Here is a 21,604-nt window from a genome sequence, read left to right on the forward strand (position 1 = left end):
GAATATGTCCACAGTCCATTGAAAAGTAAATAAGTTTTTTATTGATTTTTCATCACATTTTTTCTGTTGAACAATAATCATGTTATTTTTCTAGTGAAGAGATAAAGTGTCGAATATGTCAAAGACCAAAGAACAATCAGATCTCAGCAAAAATTTGAGGAAGATGTTTGTTTCCGCCCCACCTAGAACTGAGAGTATAACATCGGACTTAGATGGAAAAGAGAAGAACGAGTCCTCAGATATCCAATTATGCCAGGAAATGTGTGTCCTTTCAGACAGTTTGTGCCATAAAACTATCAGACCTGAAAATGATTGAGCTTACTGACAAATGCTGAAATATTGTTGGAATGGGATATTACTAACTTGAATTAAAATAAGTGGCCTTACAGACTGTTCCTGCTGCAATACTATAATAAATCTCAAGTTTACTAGTTTAATAGGCTGTGAAAAAAAATTTTATTTTGGCTAAAACTTGAAATTCTCTGATTGTTTTTTTTTCTCTTCATGATAAAAGCCAAAAAATTACTTGTAAATTTTTCCAATATTCTTTTCTTCAATGCATCACTTATGTCTTTGTATTGTCTTTAAGTTACTGATTTTTCAGAAGATTGATTAAAATGTTGGCAACGATCTGAAAATTTAGCCAGCAAATTTCAAGTAAGTGAAGTATTTTTGGGTAGATTAACTATATCTAAATACATCTTAGTAGTTTTTAAAGTTACTTTAGTGCCATAATCTATGCTCATTGCATAATGTTACCATTCTTTACTTGATCTCCAATATTCATGTCTCTTTTGGCCTTAAAAGAAATAACCTGATTGGACCCTAAATGATTTAAATGTTTTGATAATTTTTTCCTATTTTGGAGAAAAAGTTTCATGTTAAATTTGCTTGCATTTATGTGAAAGTAAAGAAGTATTTTTTTTTCTTCTTATTTCAGAAACTCTATCAATTTAATTTTCTAACAAAGATAATGAGAAAATGTCTTTGTCAAAGGTTGTTATTTTTTCTTGCACAATTTTCTCTGTTAAAGGATATATGGTCTGAAACTGACTCTTACTCGTGTACATTTTTTTAGCTACTCCAACTGGCTTAATTTTTGTATTTTTTATTTAAAAATCCAACTGATTTCTGATATATCTGAAGTAGGTTTTGTTTTATGAGTGTATTTATTGTATACAAACGTTTATAACAAGTGCTGTCAACTTAATTAAGTTACTTGGTTAATCAAGTCCCATTAAGGTGAGAGTTTAACATGCAATAGGCGTTAAGAGGAAAAATCTTGGTTTCAGTATTGTAAACTTAAATTTTTTTTTTTTAAATACAAATATGGATGAAAAGTAAACTTAAATGCTTCTGCATTTTACCAAGGTCTAATCAGACCCCCTCCCATTTGAAAATCCCCCCCAGGTCCCAGACGTAGGGTATCTAAATCTGCAACATTTTAGTTTCCCGGATCTTTAAGAATATGTCCACAGTCCACGGGGCTGAATATTAACTAAAACATGCTAAAAATTAACTAGTTTCCCTCAAAACAATAAAGCTAATAAGCAATTACTAAAAACTTCATAATCGTTGAATGCTTCAATACTTAAACTTAGGATCCATTTTATTTTGATCGATGCATATCCGAAACTTGTAGAAATGTTCTTGACCCGGATCCGCCAAATAAAATTGGATTGGGATCCAGCTCCAGTCGTGAATATTTTTTTTTAACGAGTTACTGATTTTTTTTTAACAAAAGATCCTAAGCACTGGTTCTCTTTCAGAAAATAATTGTTTCTCACAAACATAAGACACCCATTCAATATTTTTTAACATTGATTGGATAAAAGTTAAAAAGTTTTTTATTGACTTTTCATCACATTTTTTCTGTTGAACAATAATCATGTTATTTTTCTAGTGAAGAGATAAAGTGTCGAATATGTCGAAGACCAAAGAACAATCAGATCTCAGCAAAAATTTGAGGAAGATGTTTGTTTCCGCCCCACCTAGAACTGAGAGTATAACATCGGACTCAGATGGAAAAGAGAAGAACGAGTCCTCAGATATCCAATCTAATTTGAGGGAGATGTTTGTTTCCGTCCCGTCCGGTATAAAGAAAGCTTCGCCGTCCTTAAGCGAAAAAACATTCGAGAAAGAGAATACATCTCCGTCCCATTGTAAGGAAAAGTCTAAAGACACATTACACAGCTACACATTAGAAAGGAAAGAGACCTACACTTTGTGTATTGCATGTTCCTACAGTATATCCTACACCAAACATGCACTGATTTGCAAATGTGGAACTCATTGGTACTGCAGTCAACAGTGCAAGGATTATATCAGAGAAAGAGACAGGGAATGTGATGAACATACAAGCATTGATAATATTCTCACCTCAGATTCTTTACTCTCTTTCTATACCTTGATCAAACAACTTTACAATCTTGAAACTCTACAAATGGTGAAGGAGTATATTAGTTCTCAAGCAGATGTGTCAAGGTCAGAGATGAAAAAGATGGCTGAAGGAGGGGATTGGAAAGCAGCTCTGATTATTGGTTTAACATATGAGCTAAGATTTGTGTGTAATTGGGAAAAATGTCAACTTGCGCTTCAACCACCGTTTGAGAAAAGTCCACCTTTCAGTTTTAGGAAAGCAATTAAATACTACAAGATAGCTGCTGAAAAGGGCTCAGTTGAAGCTTTTGCTGCAATTGGTAGGGTTTTATATCCTAACCACAGCAGAGAAGCTAAAGATAACTTAATGCTCAGCAGTGTTTGTTTTAAAACATCTCTCAAGTTTCTCAACCGGATTTGCTTCTTGGAGCTTGATAGATTCGAAAGACCTGGCGATACACATTGTTTTGTCGGAACATCAGGATTAATTCTATTCAAGTTGAAATCCCTGGATCCCTCTAAATTTAGAATTGTCAGAGAGGCACTGGAATTCCCACTCTTGGCCAAGTATTTGTTGCAACTAAAATCCTGTTCCAAACATTTTAGAATGTTATTGTTAAACTCTGAGCAATTGCAAGAAACACAAGCCTATTCACTATTTGGTAGAGTTGAGAATTCTGTTTTCAAACAAGAATCTGGAAAGCCTGGAATTAAGCTAGGATTAAGAATGGATGTGGTTGCAACATCAGATGATGAGTATTTTGAACGGCTAAGTATGAACCAGCCGGAATATCTCTGTGAACATGACAAAATATCATTAGGAAATGCATGTCCTGAGTGCAATTACCTTGCTAAGCAACGAATATTCAGTGTCTACAGGAAGGATTATATGATGAGTCGAGATGAAACCCTGGTTACAGATTTATATGGCGTTATCTACAGTTTGGAGTCTGGATTGAAGAGGCAGGAAAACTTTAGGAACTACGGTAAACATGAGGTTATTTTTACCATCCGTTTTCTGGCACAGGAACCCATGGATCTACACCCACTACAGCTGGCCAAGGATCCCAACATATACTGGCCAATTGTTCATTACTACGGGTCTGTTTATTCTGCCCTCTTGGAAATCCTGGGTAAACAGACGGTTGATCTGATTTATAAGGCAAGGGTATATTAATAAAGTTTAACAAGTTCAGGAACTGGATTTAACGATTTGATAGGCTGAACTACCCATTGCTGAATCAACTTCTAATTTGTGGTGTTAACATCCGCAAATCTGGAATCAATGATTCAAAAAATTCAATCCCTGTTTATATTTTTAATATTTTAGTCTGATTTTATTTGTAAGTACTATGTACAATGTCTGATAGCTTTTTGAAAGAGAAGTCTCCAATTTACATTGAATGTGAGAAAATAACATAATTTCTTAAAATAAAATAATGTTCCACAAAATGCAAGTCCACTCTTCAGTGCTGATTGGGGATTATTATGCACTGAGGAGTGAGGATGCATTAAGGGGGGAATATAATTAAACAAAATATATACCCTTGAATAAAGGATATAAGAGATTCAACGCCTTTGCCGAAAGAGTTTACTGTCATTACTGAAGAGAAGTATGTGCTCAAGTGTGGATACTTCCCTTGTGTTCAGCTAGACTGGGACTTTACCTTCAAGCGATGTGTTGGGTGCAAGATACGCCGTTACTGTAGTCCTAAGTGCTACAAGCTAGACAAAAAGTTTCACAAGAAAATGTGTTTCATCCGCCCAGGACAGTATACAGATGAGGGCTAATGCAATCTCATGTAACAATTGCTTTATTAAAATTGATCTCAATAACTAAAACCTAAACAAAATTAGTAAGTTTGAAAATTACTGGCTGTACAATGTACCTTACTGTACAATATAACCCTTGTACTAAAATGTTTATAAAGTGTCTCCTGTTCATTCAGGGTTTATACATTTTTAATGTTTACCTTGAAAATTTTTTGTTGAATTAAAATTGGTAAATTGAATGTTATCTTAGTTATAAAAAACAAGGATGTAAGTCCTGATAATTTCTGAGCTTGCTAACTGTTAATGTGGAAATATTAAAATATGCCTACTCTGTTAACATTTGTCAACTTTTTGTTAACTTAAAAACATTTTCTTTTCAATGTAAAACTTAAAATTCTTAAATCTGAGTATTTCTTCATAATTATTTATGCCAGGAAATGTGTGTCCTTTTAGACAGTTTGTGCCATAAAACTATCAGACCTGAAAATGATTGAGCTTATTGACAAATGCTGAAATATTGTTGGAATGGGATATAACTATTTTGAATCAAAATAAGTGGCCTTACAGACTGTTCCTGCTGCAATACTATAATAAATCTCAAGTTTACTAGTTAATAGGCTGTGAAAAAAAAATTATTTTGGCTAAAACTTGAAATTCTCTGATTGTTTTTTTTTTCTCCACATGATAAAAGCCAAAAAATTACTTGTAAATTTTTCCAATATTCTTTCTCTTCCATGTATCACTTATGTCTTAGAATTGTTTTTAAGTTACTGATTTTTCAGAAGATTGATAAAAATGTTGGCCACGATCTGACAATTTAGCCAGCAAATTTCAAGTAAGTGAATGATTTTTGGGTAGATTAACTGTATCTAAATACATCTTAGTAGTTTGTTAACTTAATTATAAGTTACTAAAGTGCTAAAATCTATGCTCATTGCATAATGTTACCATTTTTAACTTGATCTCTAATATTTATGTCTCTTTTGGCCTTAAAAGTAAGAACCTGCTTGGACCCTAAATGATTTAAATGTTTTATAACACTTAAAGATAATTTTTTCCTATTTTGGAGAAAAAGTTTCATGTTAAATTTGCTTGCATTTATGTAAAGGTAAAGAAGTGTATTTTTTTTTTCTTATATCACAGGGGATATTAGTTCCAAAACTAACACTTGGCCCATTTCTAATCCTTCTTCCACCCACCTCCCCTTTGAAAATCCCCCGGTCCCAGACGTAGGGTATCTAAATCCAGAACATTTTTGTTTCCCAGATCTTTAAGAATATGTCCACATTCCAGGGGGCAGAATATTACCTAAAACATGCTAAAAAATTAACTAGTTGCCCTCAAAACAAAAAAGCTAATAAGCAATTACTAAAAACTTCATAATCGTTGAATGCTTCAATACCTTTAACTTTAAAAAGCGAGAAAAAAAATTGAATGTGTTAAAAAAGTCAAATCTTGAAGAAATGGATTATCATTAAAATTAGACTTGTGAATTTATGGACACTTTTTCCCCGTGCTTGCCGCTTAGGATTCATTTCATTTTGATCGATGCATTTCCGAAACTTATAGAAATGTTCTTGACCTGGATCCGGATCCGCCAAAAAAAAAGGATCAGGATCCAGGTCCAGTCATGAATATTTTTTTATAAAGAGTTACTGATTTTTTTTTAACAAGATCCTAAGCACTGTTTCGCTTTCAGAAAATAATTGTTTCTCACAAAGATAAGACACCCATTCAATATTTTTTCTAACATTGATTGGATAAAAATTTTTATTGACTTTTCATCACATTTCTTCTGTTGAACAATAATCATGTTATTTTTCTAGTGAAGAGATAAAGTGTCGAATATGTGGAAGACCAAAGAACAATCCGATCTCAGCAAAAATTTGAGGAATATGTTTGTTTCTGCCTCACCTAGAACTGAGAGTACAACAGCGGACTCAGATGGAAAAGAGAAGAAAGAGTCCTCAGATATCCAATCTAATTTGAAGAATATGTTTGTTTCCGTCCCGTCCGGTATAAAGAAAGCTTCGCCGTCCTTAAGCGAAAAAACATTCGAGAAAGAGAATACTTCCCCGTCCCATTGTAAGGATAAGTCTGAAGACACATTACACAGCTACACATTAGAATGGAAAGAGACCTACACTTGGTGTATTGCATGTTCCTACAGTATATCCTACACCAAACATGCACTGGTTTGCAAATGTGGAACTCATTGGTACTGCAGTCTACAGTGCAAGGATTATATCAAAGACATGAAATGTAATAAACATACAAGAATTGTTAATAATCTCACCTCAGATTCTTTACTCTCTTTCTATTCCTGGATCAAACAATTTTACAATCTTGAAACTCTACAAATGGTGAAGGAGTATATTAGTTCTCAAGCAGATGTGTCAAGGTCAGAGATGAAAAAGATGGCTGAAAGAGGGGATTGGAAAGCAGCTCTGATTATTGGTTTAACATATGAGCTAAGATTTGTGTGTGATCGGGATATATGTCAACTTGCACTTCGTCCCCCGTTTGAGAAAAGTCGACCTTTTAGTGATAGGAAAGCAATCAAATACTATAAGATAGCTGCTGAAAACGGCTCTGTTGAAGCATTTGCTGCAATTGGTAGGGCTTTATATATGAACCCTAACCACAAAAGAGAAGTTAAAGATAACTTAATGCTCAGCAGTGTTTGTTTTAAAACATCGCTCAAGTTTCTCAACCGGATTTGCTTCTTGGACCTTGATACATTCAGAATATCTGGCGATTGTTATGTTGGATCATCCGGATTAATTCTATTCAAGTTGAAATCCCTGGATTCCTCTAAATCTAGAATTGTCAGAGAGGCGCTGGAATTCCCACTCTTGGCCAAGTATTTGTTGCAACTAAAATCCTGTTCCAACCATTTTAGAATGTTATTGTTAAACTCTGAGCAATTGCAAAGAACACCAGGCTGGGTACTATTGGGTAGAGTAGAGAATTCTGTTTTCAAACAAGAACCTGGAAAGCCTGGAATTAACCTAGGATTAAGAATGGATGTGGTTGCAACATCAGATGATGAGTATTTTGAACGGCTAAGTATGAACCAGCCGGAATATCTCTGTGAACATAACAAAATATCATTAGGAAATGCATGTCCTGAGTGCAATTACCTTGCTAAGCAAAGAATATTCAGTGTCTACAGGAAAGATTATATGATGAGTCGAGATGAAACCCTGGTTACAGAACTATATGGCGTTATCTACAGTTTAGAGTCTGGATTGAAGAGGCAGGACAACTTTAGGAACTACAGTAAACATGAGGTTATTTTCACCATCCGTGTCCTGGCACTGGAACCCATGGATCTACACCCACTACAGCTGGCCAAGGATCCCAACATATACTGGCCAATTGTTCATTACTACGGGTCTGTTTACTCTGCCCTCTTGGAAATCCTGGGTAAACAGACGGTTGATCTGATTTATAAGGCAAGGGTATATTATTAAAGTTTAACAAGTTCAGGAACTGGATTTAACGATTTGATAGACTGAACTACCCATTGCTGATTCAACTTCTTATTTGAAGTGACCATCCGCCAATCTGGAATCACTGATTCAATAAATTTAATTTTTTAATATATAAGTCTGATTTGATTTTAAGTACAATGTCTGTTTTTTTGAAAGAGAAGTCTCCAATTTACATTGAATGTGAGAAAATAACATAATTTCTTAAAATGAAATAATGTTCCACGAAATGGCGAGTCCACTCTTCGGTGCTGATTGGGGATTATTATGTACTGAGGATTTATTAAGGGGGGGGGAATATAATAAAACAAAATATATACCCTTGAATAAAGGATATTAGAGATTCAACGCCTTTGCCGAAAGAGTTTACTGTCATTACTGAAGAGAAGTATGTGCTCAAGTGTGGATACTTCCCTTGTGTTCAGCTAGACTGGGACTTTACCTTCAAGCGATGTGTTGGGTGCAAGCTACGCCGTTACTGCAGCCCTAAGTGCTATAAGCTAGAAGGGAAGTTTCACAAGAAAATGTGTTTCCTGCGCCCAGGACAGTATACAGAGGAGGGTTAATATAATCTCATGTAACAATTGCTTTATTAGAATTGATCTCAATAACTAAAACCTAAACAAAATTAGTAAGTTTGAAAATTATTGGCTGTACAATGTACCTTACTGTACAATATAACCCAACTGTACTAAAATGTTTATAAATGTCTCCTGTTCATTCAGGATTTATACATTTTTAATGTTTACCTTGAACATTTTTTGTTGAATTAAATTTCGTAAATTGAATTTTATCTTAGTTATAAAAAACAAGGATGTAAGTCCTGAAAATTTCTGAGCTTGCTGACTCTTAATGTGGAAATATTAAAATATGCCTACTCTGTTAACATTTGTCAACTTTTTGTTAATTTAAAAATATTTTCTTTTTAATGTAAAACTTAAAATTCTTAAAACTGAGTCTTTCTTCATAATTAGTTATGCCAGGAAATGTGTGTCCTTTTAGACAGTTTGTGCCATAAAACTATCAGACCTGAAAATGATTGAGCTTACTGACAAATTCTGAAATATTGTTGGAATGGGATATTACTGACTTGAATCAAAATCAGTGGCCTTACAGACTGTTCCTGCTGCAATACTAAAATATATCTCAAGTTTAAAAGGCTGTGAAAAAAATTTTTATTTTGGCTAAAACTTGAAATTCTCTTGTTGTTTTTTTTTTTTCTCCACATGATAAAAGCCAAAAAATTACTTTACTTGTAAATTTTTCCAATATTCTCTCTCTTCCATGTATCACTTATGTCTTTGTATTGTCTTTAAGTTACTGATTTTTCAGAAGATTGATTAAAATGTTGGCAACGATCTGACAATTTAGTCAGCAAATTTCAAGTAAGTGAATGATTTTTGGGTAGATTAACTGTATCTTAATACATCTTAGTAGTTTGTCAACTTAATTATAAGTTACTAAAGTGCAGGGTGGCCAAAATGTACGGATTGTACGGATGTTTTTTTTTGTAACCCTAAAATTGTACGGATTGATTGTACGGATTTTTTTTTCAAATTGTACGGATTGTGCCCGTTTTGGGAATTTTAGCATTTTCCCTAGAAACAATACCTAGATCCACAGGAATTGTTCAGCTATTAACATGATGGGGCAACATCAATTCTCCATTGCACACCTCTTTAATAAACATGAATCTCTTATATTCTTTATTTCTGGTACAGCGATACAGAGCTAGGACCCGTGAACTGAAAAACAATAAATCAGTCACGGGTTGCATAAACACTAAATTAGTAATAGAATAATTTAAATAAATAAAATTACCCAAGTTTACATTAAAATTTGCTCCAGGTGTGCTAAGTGTGATTGAATTTTAACAACAATTATGAATTTAAATGGCACTTACAATGTGCTAAATGTGAATAAATTGTAACAAATATATATAAATTAAGATAACACTTACAAAGTTGATTAGGCCGGAGAATTTAATAGCTCTAGAGTTGGATGTTTGTGACCAGCTGTCTCTTTTACATAACTAGAAATAATAAGAAGAGTTTATATAAAGGCTTATCATGTGTTAGATAAGATAGCCACACTTTTGTCTTTAATTGTTCACAGATATCGCACGTAACTTGATTATACCTTTATCTGCTCGAAAGCAGCAGTCCCGGTTTAGAGAAGCACAGTTACTTCCGACGGGACTTCTCCGAGAGGAGGCAAGGATACTTCTCTGAGAAGAGGCAAGGAACTTCTCCGAGAGTAAGTAGAGATGTAGACGGATCTAAATAAGGTTTAGGTTAACATTAGATCTCATCTTGAGAGCAGTTCATATTCAATCTTCACCTTTGTTTGCTCGAAAGCAGCAGTCCCGATTTAGAGAAGCACAGTTGCTTCCGACGGGACTTCTCCGAGAGGAGGTAGGGACATTGGTGCTTAGCAGGAAGATACACACAGACTCTCCTTCATGTTGAATATACACACGGACTCTCCTTCATGTTGACGATACAAACAGGCGTTGAAATACACGTACGATCTGGATTCACTTTATATAACATCCATAAATTTTAATGAGCTTAGATTCAAAAGGTTTTGGCCAATGTTACATTTACATTTAAATATGATGTTTTATAAACCTAGTATTGCACAACCTGGAGAACTAACGAGATAAATGGACGGTTAACTAGCCCATTATGGTCTGAAATACATAGACCATTAAATATAATTTTTTAATATAGGCTCTTTAAATATAATTTTTTAATATAGGCTCTTTAAATCATAAACTTAGACGTTGTAAAAAAGCTTTTTAGGCTTGAGAATATAAAACTTTAAGTCAGGATAATACATTTAGAGTAAAATTTAATTAAACTCAAATAAGATCTCAGATAAAGCTTGATTAAATATTTATATATGTGTATACAGGAGGAACAAGTATAGAATTAGATAAGTAGATCTTCATGTGCTTCTTTAGATCACTGGTTTCTGGATTCAACCTGAACATCAAGATTTAAGAAAAGATCCGTAGATCTTACACTGATTTTACTTTTAAACTTCATAACGTAAGAATATTCAGATGTCTCTTTAAAAGAAAAATTATAAATTCTTTAAAAAATGAAAACAAATAAAAAGTCCTTTATTTTCACTTTAAAACCAAACAAATTACGTGTCAAATCAAGAAATAAATGAAAGACAAAAAATGAAAAAATAAATGAATATATAATAAAAAGATGAATAAAAAAATATAAAAATAGGGTTGAAATAACAGATTAAAAAAGATAAATAAATGAAGAAATAGATAAAAAAAAGGTTTAAAAAATAGATAAATAAAAGATATTGCAAAGTAAAATAAATAGATGAAAAAATATTCCAGATTCTGCCAAATATTGATGGTTTCAACTCGGTTGCCAGACTTGCCCCACTAGCTGATGTAGAGGTCAACTCAGTCAGGAAAATAAAACACAATCAGTTTTCATATTTTCTTTAGAAGTGTTTACGTAATTTATGGTGACGCTTCATTTATAGAGGGGCATGTCTGATTCAAAACGGTACTCTAATAAGCTTGGTCTGATCGAGAATGAATGAGGTAGCAACCAGATTCTCTTTAAAAGTTGATTATTTTCAATTGTGGATTCTCTTCTAAGTGACTTGTGCATTTCTGCTTCTGTAACGTTAGAGGAAATTGTCTAAGTTAAACACATTTAAAGGGAGTGTTCGCGAAAAATGAAATGCGGTCTAGGCTTACGGCGAAAAATAAGCGCTTTTGAACGCTACTAATCTTACTTCTATCTGTTGTGTCTATAAGGAGAAAATTGTTAAAAACTACTTTTGCTGAAGAACATGGCGTCATACAAATTCAGAAAGTTGCAACATTCAACTTGGATCGTAAAATAATCAATTTAATTCCAAACAAATCATTCAGATATTTCAAACAACAATCATAGATTATTTTTTAATGCATTCGTATATAGTTAAAATTTCATACTAATTTTCATTCTGTTTATTTTAAATGATATTTCACTGGCGCTGGATTTTCGAACATTCCTGAAAAATATGAAAATGTCGTCTTCATTATCAAAAATCCTCGAAACAGGAATAAATGTTTTTAAAAGTAACTATCAAATCATAAAGAATAAACATATTATTTTATTTTCATTTTTCGCAAACACTCCCTTTAAGCTAAATAACGACGAAATTCTTCCCATTATTTAAAGAAAAGGGTTTGAAGGATACCACTGGGAATCGGGAAAACCTCTATTGAAATGAAAGGCACTTATTACAAGAACAGTCCCTCATAAACAATTTTTTTTTGTCCGCTGAAGTTTTGCAGATAAATTGATTTACATAAAAAGATTTTTTACCACTTTCTTACTAGATAGCACTTAAAATCTATATTTTAAGAGAAAAAATTGTCTTATTGACTTAAAATCAATTTACAAAATTCAGTGAACGACAAAACCAAATTTAGACGCTATAAATTGAGATTCATTGAAAAGTTCTTAATCTGAAAATCAAAAAGATAGAATAAAAATTGTGTTTAAATCTAGAGCTTGTATCCAGAATCTGGTTTATCATCAGGTACCTCAATCTAAAAACCATTAGCCAAAATTTTAAAAAATCGGTTTGGACATTTTAAACGTGATTAAAAGACTACAAATACTTTTAAATGTTTTACAAATTTTATAAATTTAATTCAATAGTATTTTCTATTATTACACAATAATTGAAAAATTGATTTTGTTATTGTTAACAAAGGTTTCTTTCGTTTTTACTTACATCTACTATATATATTGTTAGGTATTCTTAATTTTTTTTAAAATACAGACTGGAACTTTCCAATTTCAATATACGGACTTAAACTTTCTAAAGCTCTCTAAATTGTTTTGTAGCCTTTTCCAAATCCGAAAACCTTAGGATGTAAAAAAATTAACCTAAAAACCATGCAAACCACATTTTTGAAGTCGACTCGGAAGCATTAATATGGTTTCATGCGTAATTTTTTTTTAATTTTAATCTTTGCTACAAACTCAATTTTCCTATTTCTATATATTTTTGCAACCTGATGGTGGAAACCTTTGATATTTCAGACTTAGAATTACTCATAGTTTGAATTATCCAAGTTCTACGATATTGGATTGCCAAATTTATAGGATTAGAAAATCAGAGTTTACGGCAAAGACTCAACTTCTGTTAGAAAGGAAATACAATTGAGAATTAATTCTAGGTTGTTGAGTTGGTGCCGATATTTCTGTACAGTAATGTGTATACAATAACCCCAGAATGGTCGGAACTTTGTAGAAATCAGGACTTCAGAGATAAAATTCAGGAAACCAGACTATTCGAAGGCAAAAATGTTCAGTACAAAAATATTTGATGGAAATTGATTCTTAAGAAAAGAAAATTCCGAAAAAAAAATACAAAAATTATTGTTATTTTTATAATTATTATTATAATTAACAATCCTGAAGTCAAATTATATAACTCTAGTCTAAGAAAATATCAGATATCATTTTTAAAAATTGTGAAATAATTGTTGAAGCATGATTTAAAAAACGACTTAAAATTTATTTAAATATCAAATATCTGGTTTTCACAGGAGTTTAATATCCTGGATGCTCCTGTGCTACTGCAGGACTTAATTAGATTCATCTCATCCTTCACCTACGGTACAACAGTCAAAGATATTTGCTCAAGGTACAGTACAGTACATAACAGTAAAAACCTTCTAAAAAATATATATCACTGGACTGTATTGAAGTTGAGTTAAGTCTAGACACAGTTTAACCAGAGATTCAGGGTTTTTCCATGTTAAATTTAAACTCAATGGCAATAGGTAGTCCAGGGATATACATTTTTCGCGATTTTAATTCAATATTTGGGTGAATTGAAAAAATTAAACATTAACAATCAAAAGCATCCTTTTTATTTATTTTACTCGCAATTTCACTTATCTTTTTTTTCAACCCTCTAAAAAAATTTTAACGTACTGATTAAAAAAAAATATGTTAAGAATGGAAATACCAAGATTGGTAATGCTGACCTATGATTGGTAAATGTTAAATGAAAACATCATCTATGATGAAGATATAACTGACGCGGTTCGCCCTGGCCTACCATATGATTATACATGCTTTGCAGACGGGTACTCCATTTGTATAAGAAAAATATTTGTCTGATGTACAATTACCGCGTATACAAAAACCTTTTCTGAATATTTCATATACAAATGGAGTACCCGTCTGCAAAGCATGTACAGGGTGTCCCAAAAAAACATGGGAATTCAGTGACGAATTCGATATCGTCTTTTTTATGAATTAGCATTGTAACATCTAATTTCAAAAGCCATAATATTATATGTCTGCTAGAGTTTATTTTATGAAAAGGGTAAAAGACTGTAAAGATGTGTCTATAATGTCTCCGCAAGATGAACAGTGAAGACGGACAAGTTTTCTCTGTTTGTATACTGCAATTTTCTTGTTTGTAGGTATCACTATACTAAATCAAAGAATTAGTTAAAAAGACTATATCGGATTCGTCACTGAATTCCCATGTTTATTGGGACACCCTGTATAATCATATGGTAGGGCGAACCGCGTCAGTTATATCTCCCTTCTATTCCTTACTCCCTGAGTTCAACCTGTTCAACTCCTTCTAGCTATTCATTACTTTTGATCTATGCTGGGATTTGACCGTATCTAGCTCTTGAGTAACAAACAGAGCTTGATTTGTCCTTTAAAAGCTCAGTTAAAAGGATATAAAACACAACTTAAAATATTTTGTTAAGGATGAATCCAGGAAAGCTTGGGTTTGATGAGAGAAGACTAATTCAGTTTCTGGTCTTAAAGGGAGCTTTGAGGAGGGTTCACAAGTACCCAGTTTATCAGGTACTGTACTGTACTGTACTGTACTGTACTGTACTGTACTGTACTGTACTGTACTGTACTGTACTGTACTGTACTGTGTTGTACTGTGCTGTACTGTACTGTACTGTACTGTACTGTACTGTACTGTACTGTATTGTACTGAACTGTACTGTTCTGTACTGTACTGTACTGAACTACCTACTGTACTTTACTGCACTACCTAATGTATTGTACTACCTACTGTACAGTACTACCTACTGTACTGTACTGAAGAGTTTTGTACTGTATTGTACTCCTCTATACTGCACTGTACTTTGCTGTTATGTACTGTACTGTAACTAGATCTTGGAATAGTTTCAACTGGTTAGTTTACTAATTTTAACAGTGGGAAAACGAGTCCATGTCCATGTACAGCTTGTAAAAATGCTATTGCAAACTGTTCAGTGGAAAAGTTTGTGTATAAAGTCCATGTACAGTTAGTTCACTTATGTACATTTTACAGGGGGAGAACGAGTGTACAGAATCTTTGTACAGCTGGTTTACAGGAGAATTCTCTACCGATCATATATCTATCAAAACAGGGAACCTACCAAAAATTTAGTTCTAATTTATTGATTTATTAATTGAAAGATCATTTACTTCTTTTTGCTTCAATGGCGGGTACTTTACTTGTGACAAAAAAAGGTTATAAGGTGTTATTTACTATATTAAAATTCTATTTTTTTGTGGGTGGGGGGGTAAAAGTATTAATTGAGGTATGCGGATTTTCTAAATATGCTTTTGATTTTAACTCAAACTTTTGACTGGTTCAGGTTTATCCTCTCAAGATCTAGATTTCAGAATCGAAGCAGATCCTAATATAGTTTGTTTATGGAAATAATGGAACCTGAGCTTAACATTTTTTCACCTATGAAAGTAAGAGAAAAAGATCCTAATATAGTTTTCCTATGGAAATAATGGAATTTGTCGTCTATGAAAGTAAGGGAAAAATTTAGATAACAAAACGAAGAAAATTGATCTTCATTTTCATTCTTTCCTAACTATATTTGTTTGTTTCGTGCTCTCCACATGGGAAACTTTTCTTGAAATATAAAAAGTGGTGATGTGAAATAAACCTACTTAACGCTTCAGTAACATACTTAGCTTTATGTGTCTCCATCAAAAGTTCGCAGCTCAGATTTAGACGCAGATTCAGAAAGCGTCACTTTTTAGATAAATCAAAATTAAATCTGTTTTAATTAAAAAGGATTTAACAGGTTCTACGATATCGTTTCAAAAATTATACAATATACATTATTGTATACACTGAATCATAGTATAACAGCATTTTGTATAACTAGAGGATTGCCAAAAGTGCTGTGCTCGAAGTTCTAGTTTAATGAATTGAAAAATTTACATTTTTATGACATTTATATATTTTCAGAAAAGAATGGCTGAAAATATTCCAGAAGGAACCGATCTCACAATTCCAGAGGTCGTTCGTTAAAAACTTTTAAGACCTATTATCAAAGTTTTTGTTCAATTCAATTCAAATGTCCAAATTATTTCATTGCAAGGGTCATCAACAATTTCCGAGTGTTCAGTTTTCTGTTCAATCAATATTTTGAATCCGATGTTACCATTGATTTCCAGCTTTTGTAAACATTAACGTTAAAGTGTGGATTTCATTAAGTATTTGCCAATTTATGATTTATACATCAAAATTCATTAAGTCTGCCAATGACAATTTTTCCTGCTATATAATTAGGATCTTTATTTTTCGTAATGCAAGTTAATTTGTGAATTGTAATTTAAAGTGTCTTTGTCATAAACTCTGATGTTCTTATCCCTAAATCTTTGCTACCCAATTTCAACTATGAATTCTGTTAGATCAAATAAGTTTGACATAGCTAAGGTTTACTTCATCAAAGTCCAAATTTAATGAATTTGAGCTGCGTCTCAAATCTGCCAAAAACCGCTTTCACATAAGCTCCGACTTGAATCTTGAAACATTGAAAACAATTTTGAGTGGAACCAACCATATTTGAGCCGCGGCTCAAATTCTTAAAATTCAGCCTCAGGTTGTTAAGATATAGGCATTAGTAAATTTCTTTTTATATCTAAAGGTAAAATTTGAATACCTGGATCACACTGCTGACGTTCAACTTCATGCATGGGGAAACACTTTCAAGGTTCAGATATCAAAATAATGAAAAGGTGTAATTTAATCATAAAATTTCTTACAGAAATCATGGATTTGACTCAAAAATATTCAATTTTAAAATGTTAAAAATTCCTAGATAACAATTATTGATTGATTGATTGATTGATATTTGTCCTGAGGAAGCATTTGAGAATGTTGGTATGTCTATGTTTGGATATATGACGGATATTGCTACAGTGGATATGACAAAGCAGGTGGAGGTGGAAGCTAATGGTGAGTGCTAATTACATTTATTCATATTTACTGCAAAACATAATACACATCATTATCTTGCGAACCCAGCGCTGCCCTGGGTAGTCATGGTTAGTCCCGCCGTTTACCCTTGCTTTGACGTATGTTACAATTTTAGCTATTTTTCCCAATAAAAGTCGACCCACTCAACATTATTATTATTATTATTAATCAACCTACAGACAAAGTACAACGACCTGTAGGCTGAAATACAATGAAGATAGGGTTGAGCTCCGCCACTTTCCCTGGTCTATATGGAATCTAGTGGTTCAGATCTGGCCTGAATTTTTTAGGATTCAATGTGTATGCCAGATAAGCATGGATACTATGGGAAAAATAAAGGGGGTGCTTTGAAAGCACTTACAGGATATGGTACACACTTCCATTGAATTTGAATAATAAGTAACATTTGAGATAATATATGTTGTGCTGGTAGCTAACGTCATTTCCATAACCTTGCAAAACACACAAAATACAGAATCATTTAAAGTGTGTGCTGTTCCTCTGTCCCCGCTCTCTCCGTTGCAGAGGTATCTGAGAGTTCCGGAGATGAAGGAGAGGATGATCTGGACGCTGGAAAGGATGATCTGGATGAAGGAGAGTCGGAGGAAAGGGAGTACCAGCAGGGGGATGATAAAGCAGTTTCCGTGGATATTCCTGTCCTTGAAGATGCCGCTGCAGATGAGGATGAGTTCACCATGATGTGGGGAAAGCTGGGCCTACAACCGAACAAGGGGCAGGTGAACCTCGTCAAGGAGAACTGGCAGAAGATAAAGGGCCGGATTAAAGTTATTTGGCAAGAGCTGCGTCTGGTAATTATAGATACATTTAGAAACCATGCAAGATGGTCTGTAGCAAGGAAGAGCATCAGATCAAGCAGGAATTGGCGCTCGTTAGAAACATGTCCCTGATCATGGAGCAGCGGTTGGAGTTGTTGCAACTCTTTGCCATGAGAGTTGAATTTGGATCGGAATATTAATGTCCTGAAATCGATAATCAAGAATTAATAAACTTAGATCAATAAATATAATTACGAGAGTTAATTATTGCAATTTATTTTGTAAGAAAAGGAAGAGTTCTGTTAGTTAAATCAAATAAATCTCGGGGTTTACTACAAATGATCCTCTTAATATAGAATCATTTAAAGTGTACACTGATTTTTTCCTTTTTGTAACTTTTTTAAGTGTTTGAAGTACAGCAAAGCTAATTCATTAGCTGCATCCTCCTTGTCAGAGCAAGAAAATCCCTCATTTTTTCTGAAAGTGGTAAAAACCCACACTCGTTCCTCCTCTTCCACCTGTTCACCTACTAACACTACTTTATTTCATTCCCACATTTTACTGAAAAGTGATTCTTCTTATAAAATGTCTAATCAATAAAATGATCCAGTCTTTTCAATGCTTATCTATAATAATAATAATATAAATGGGTATTTCAATAAACTGTTTTGCCTCCAGATATCTATAATCAATTTGAAAAAATCAATATACACATATTTGTCCTTCAGGACATTAAATAAATATTTGAGTACAAGAAATACATCCATCTTGAAGTCAAGGGCATCGTAACACTCCTGCGTTCAATAAAATATACAAACTCACGAAATATAAGTGTAAAAAAACGAAGCTGTATCATGAATACAAGACTGCAGGGTATTAATTATAGACGTATTGTTTTTCAATAACACTTATTTAAAAAAATTCTCAAGAAGTATTTTTAACATATGAAAGTGGTTTTGTAAGTTGATATCCAGCTACATCTAGCGTTCACATATAGAACTCATCAGAACCGAGTTGAATGTTTATGAAAGATAAGAATTCTTGTCATTCCTATTCAAATATTTAAATTCCGGAGATAAGACAAGAGAACGGAATCAATATTTAAAAAGTAGTAATTTCTGTTTGTTTGTGTGTCTGATCATAACTCAAGAACCCCTTGACCAATTTGCCTCAAATATATATTGAAGAACTCGGAAGAACCACCGGAATATTCTTAGCTTGGTTTTGAGATTCTAAGTTGAGTGGGTCCACTAAAATCGTCATTAACGACTAAGCGCGGGTAAACGGCGGGAGTAACTATAAGTACCCTGGGCAACGCTGGGTTCTCATCATAGTCTATCTTTTAATTAGTAATCTTAGTTTGTTTACTTGTTTGTATGTCCGATAATAACTTCAAATTTTTGTTGAATAAAACGGTAATGTTCTTAGCTTGGTTTTAAAAATTTAGTTCCCAAGCTAGTCTTCTATATAAAAGTAGTAATCTTTGCTTGTCTGTCTGTTTGCTTGTATGTGTGTTTGTTTTTAATAATTTCCAAAATGTACGTTGTAAACTGGTGAACAATCCCTTTAAAATCTCAAATTCAAGCAAAGAAAATTTCCATAGCTCTCCCTAGGAAAATCGGTCCAGGGGTTGCTGAGTTATGATCGGACAAACAGACAGACAGAAAGACAAGCAGAGATATTACAACCGAATGTTTGAAGTGGCCACCATCATCTTTGACACATTATTAATATTAAACAAAACTTCTGGGGATATTTTGGTCCCCGTATGAAGCCACACCCATCTTGATGGTATGCGTGGCAAAGTTATCCTCGATAGTTTTCAGTTTACCAATGATTTTTTACATAAATCAAAATGTTCTATTTTAATGGATAGAAGAAAACTGAATTGCCAAATAAAATAACACATTTTAGAGGATTTCTGAAGTCAAGCTTTGTTACAGTAATACTTGATCATTCTACAGAAACAATTGTAATCTACTTAGTACCTCAGAAGGTTTCAACGCTACTAGCTTTTAACTTAATTCTTGCCTGGCCCACCTTGAAGCATGCTTGGAAGCTCAGCTTTGCCTGGAAACTATGCTTTCCCTACAAGTCAACCCACTCATCTTTTTTTTAAACCAAGCTTAGGACATTTCCGTGGTTTTACCAGGATAACAAAATAAACTTTGAGACAAATCGGTCCAGGGGTTCAAGGGTAAAGACCGGACATATAGAGAGACAAAAAAAGATTTTTACTTATATAGAGATTATAATGTTTAGGTGATGATCTTGAGGGATTACTATTCCACTATTTAGATGAATGGTTATACATTTTCAGTGCAGAAGATTTTTTTATTCCCAGGAACTTAGTTATTTCCAACAAAAACTATTGAAATTCTTACTGACATTAAATTTAAAGTTTGACATTGAATGATTGGAGAAATAACTTGAGTCAATAAACTACAGGAAGATTGTGATCACAGAGTTTGACCTGGAAAATTTCAGAATTAAATCAGGCAAACAGACTTATGATGAATTGATTGATTGACAAAAGGATCGTATTATCATGCATGCAAAAGTAATTAGGTACTGCTCACTTCAATTTCATGAAGATAAATGCATTTTTGTTCTTATTTTTTCCTGTTTGTACTTATTGTATATTTTTCCTAGTGAAGATGAAAATTACACAAAAATAAATTTAATGATATTTAAAACGTGGCAAAAATCAAGTCTGCTGACTTAAGTCGGATACGGAGAGGAGTTCAATATTCAAAAGCATCCGCAGGTTAGGCAAAAAAAGTGCCAAAAAACTTTAAGGAAAAAATTGGTTTTTTCAAATTACTTTGTTCAGGGCACTGAGGTGAAAGCGATTACCTACTCTGCCATGAAGATCTATGATGAACCAGACAAAAAAGAGATTTTCTGTATTATTGATATTTAATGCTTGAAAACTTGGCACAAGCCCCCCCCCCCTCGTTCCTGATTCTTTATTTTACTCCCCCCCCCCTTCCCTGTTAGTTTTCAACCATTAGAGAGATCCAGCTTGCAACCCCTGGCCGTTCTTACTCTGTTTGAAACTTTCATTTCAATCTTAATTTGAGGATTACATTTCTGCTCAATTTCAGTTCAAATACATTTTAAAATGATTAGTTTAAGATTCCCTTCATACCCTGGGGTATCATATTTAAATATATACTCTTATAAATTAATTCCCCCCCATGATCTGTCCAAAACCCCTACATTTATAAAAATAATAATACAATGTATGGACAGAAAACAAAATGTTATAAAGCTGTGATAACAAATTAAATTGTTAGTTTTATACCTCTAAGAAACCCCAATATCATTGTTTAATAATTAAGTGTACTGCAGATTTTGGGAGGAATGTAAACAAATTTAAGGCGTGGCAAGGGCAGAGTTAAGTTTTATTCCCCATGAAAACGCAGTGCACTACGTTTTTAATCAAAGACAAGAAAAATTTAAATAAAAACCTTATACATGTTAACCCACAAAGGAACAAAGGATAAGACTGTAAAGACGACCTAAAACTCATTAAATGACAATTCTAAGGTTAAATTATGTCTGACTTAAAGGGACTGTAAAGGAAAAATGGAAGGGGGTATTGGCTGAAAGCTAATTTCTTCAGCTCTTATCGCGACACATGAAAGTTACATCTGATATAAAACTGTGTAAAATTTATACGAATATTACATATTACGTCACCAGAACTCCCACCAATGGTTGTGCAGTATACTGGTCACGTGTCTTCGTCTATATCACGTGACCAATAAACTGCACTACCATTGGTGGGAGTTCTGGTGACGTTATACGGACTTATAAATAACATTATCAATTATATCTATTTAAAATAAAAATAAAAATTATGAAATATTAATTGGAGAAACCCTA

At 33.1% G+C, this 21,604-nt stretch overlaps 3 protein-coding genes and 1 long non-coding RNA gene across 10 annotated transcripts; 3 read left to right on the plus strand and 1 right to left on the minus strand.

Moving 5' to 3' along the window:
* Window positions 1-247: 247 nt before the first annotated feature.
* Window positions 248-8,980, plus strand: LOC111710789 (uncharacterized). Of its 4 annotated transcripts, none has more exons than XM_023484924.1 (4): window positions 248-657; window positions 1,904-2,087; window positions 6,064-7,610; window positions 7,979-8,980. In XM_023484924.1, the coding sequence occupies exons 2-4, from the start codon at window positions 1,925-1,927 to the stop codon at window positions 8,210-8,212; spliced, it is 1,944 nt and encodes a 647-aa protein (XP_023340692.1). In that variant the 5' UTR covers window positions 248-657; window positions 1,904-1,924; the 3' UTR covers window positions 8,213-8,980. The 4 variants fall into 4 exon arrangements, with proteins under 4 accessions (XP_023340692.1, XP_023340693.1, XP_023340694.1 ...); XM_023484925.1 differs by having other exon boundaries at window positions 1,904-2,060; window positions 6,037-7,610; XM_023484926.1 differs by lacking the exons at window positions 6,064-7,610; window positions 7,979-8,980 and adding an exon at window positions 3,937-4,936 and having other exon boundaries at window positions 1,904-3,541.
* A 359-nt stretch (window positions 8,981-9,339) lies between these two features.
* LOC111710792 (uncharacterized) lies at window positions 9,340-10,696 on the minus strand. Of its 2 annotated transcripts, XR_002767132.1 has the most exons (3): window positions 9,786-10,695; window positions 9,607-9,678; window positions 9,340-9,391 (listed from the first exon to the last, which is right to left on the minus strand). It is a non-coding gene; the product is annotated as an uncharacterized LOC111710792 (long non-coding RNA). The 2 variants fall into 2 exon arrangements; XR_002767131.1 differs by having other exon boundaries at window positions 9,607-10,696.
* Window positions 10,697-10,989: 293 nt separating this feature from the next.
* Window positions 10,990-15,927, plus strand: LOC111710786 (GATOR complex protein NPRL2; the record flags this gene model as incomplete). Its single annotated transcript, XM_023484920.1, has 7 exons — window positions 10,990-11,087; window positions 12,185-12,215; window positions 12,862-12,963; window positions 13,234-13,331; window positions 14,422-14,521; window positions 15,003-15,081; window positions 15,313-15,927. Coding segments are annotated over 7 exons (576 nt in total), but the record flags the coding sequence as incomplete, so codon positions are not given.
* Window positions 15,884-21,195, plus strand: LOC111710791 (protein archease). 3 transcript variants are annotated; one of them, XM_023484930.1, is made up of 8 exons: window positions 15,884-15,974; window positions 16,606-16,671; window positions 16,823-16,916; window positions 19,976-20,057; window positions 20,162-20,211; window positions 20,440-20,480; window positions 20,547-20,650; window positions 21,142-21,195. In XM_023484930.1, the coding sequence occupies exons 1-7, from the start codon at window positions 15,903-15,905 to the stop codon at window positions 20,634-20,636; spliced, it is 495 nt and encodes a 164-aa protein (XP_023340698.1). In that variant the 5' UTR covers window positions 15,884-15,902; the 3' UTR covers window positions 20,637-20,650; window positions 21,142-21,195. The 3 variants fall into 3 exon arrangements, with proteins under 3 accessions (XP_023340698.1, XP_023340700.1, XP_023340697.1); XM_023484932.1 differs by having other exon boundaries at window positions 20,547-20,619; window positions 20,969-21,177; XM_023484929.1 differs by having other exon boundaries at window positions 20,547-21,177.
* The last annotated feature ends 409 nt before the right edge of the window (window positions 21,196-21,604 follow it).

Source organism: Eurytemora carolleeae, unplaced genomic scaffold, assembly GCF_000591075.1.
Source record: "Eurytemora carolleeae unplaced genomic scaffold, Eaff_2.0 scaffold1043, whole genome shotgun sequence".
Lineage (NCBI taxonomy): Eukaryota > Metazoa > Arthropoda > Copepoda > Calanoida > Temoridae > Eurytemora > Eurytemora carolleeae.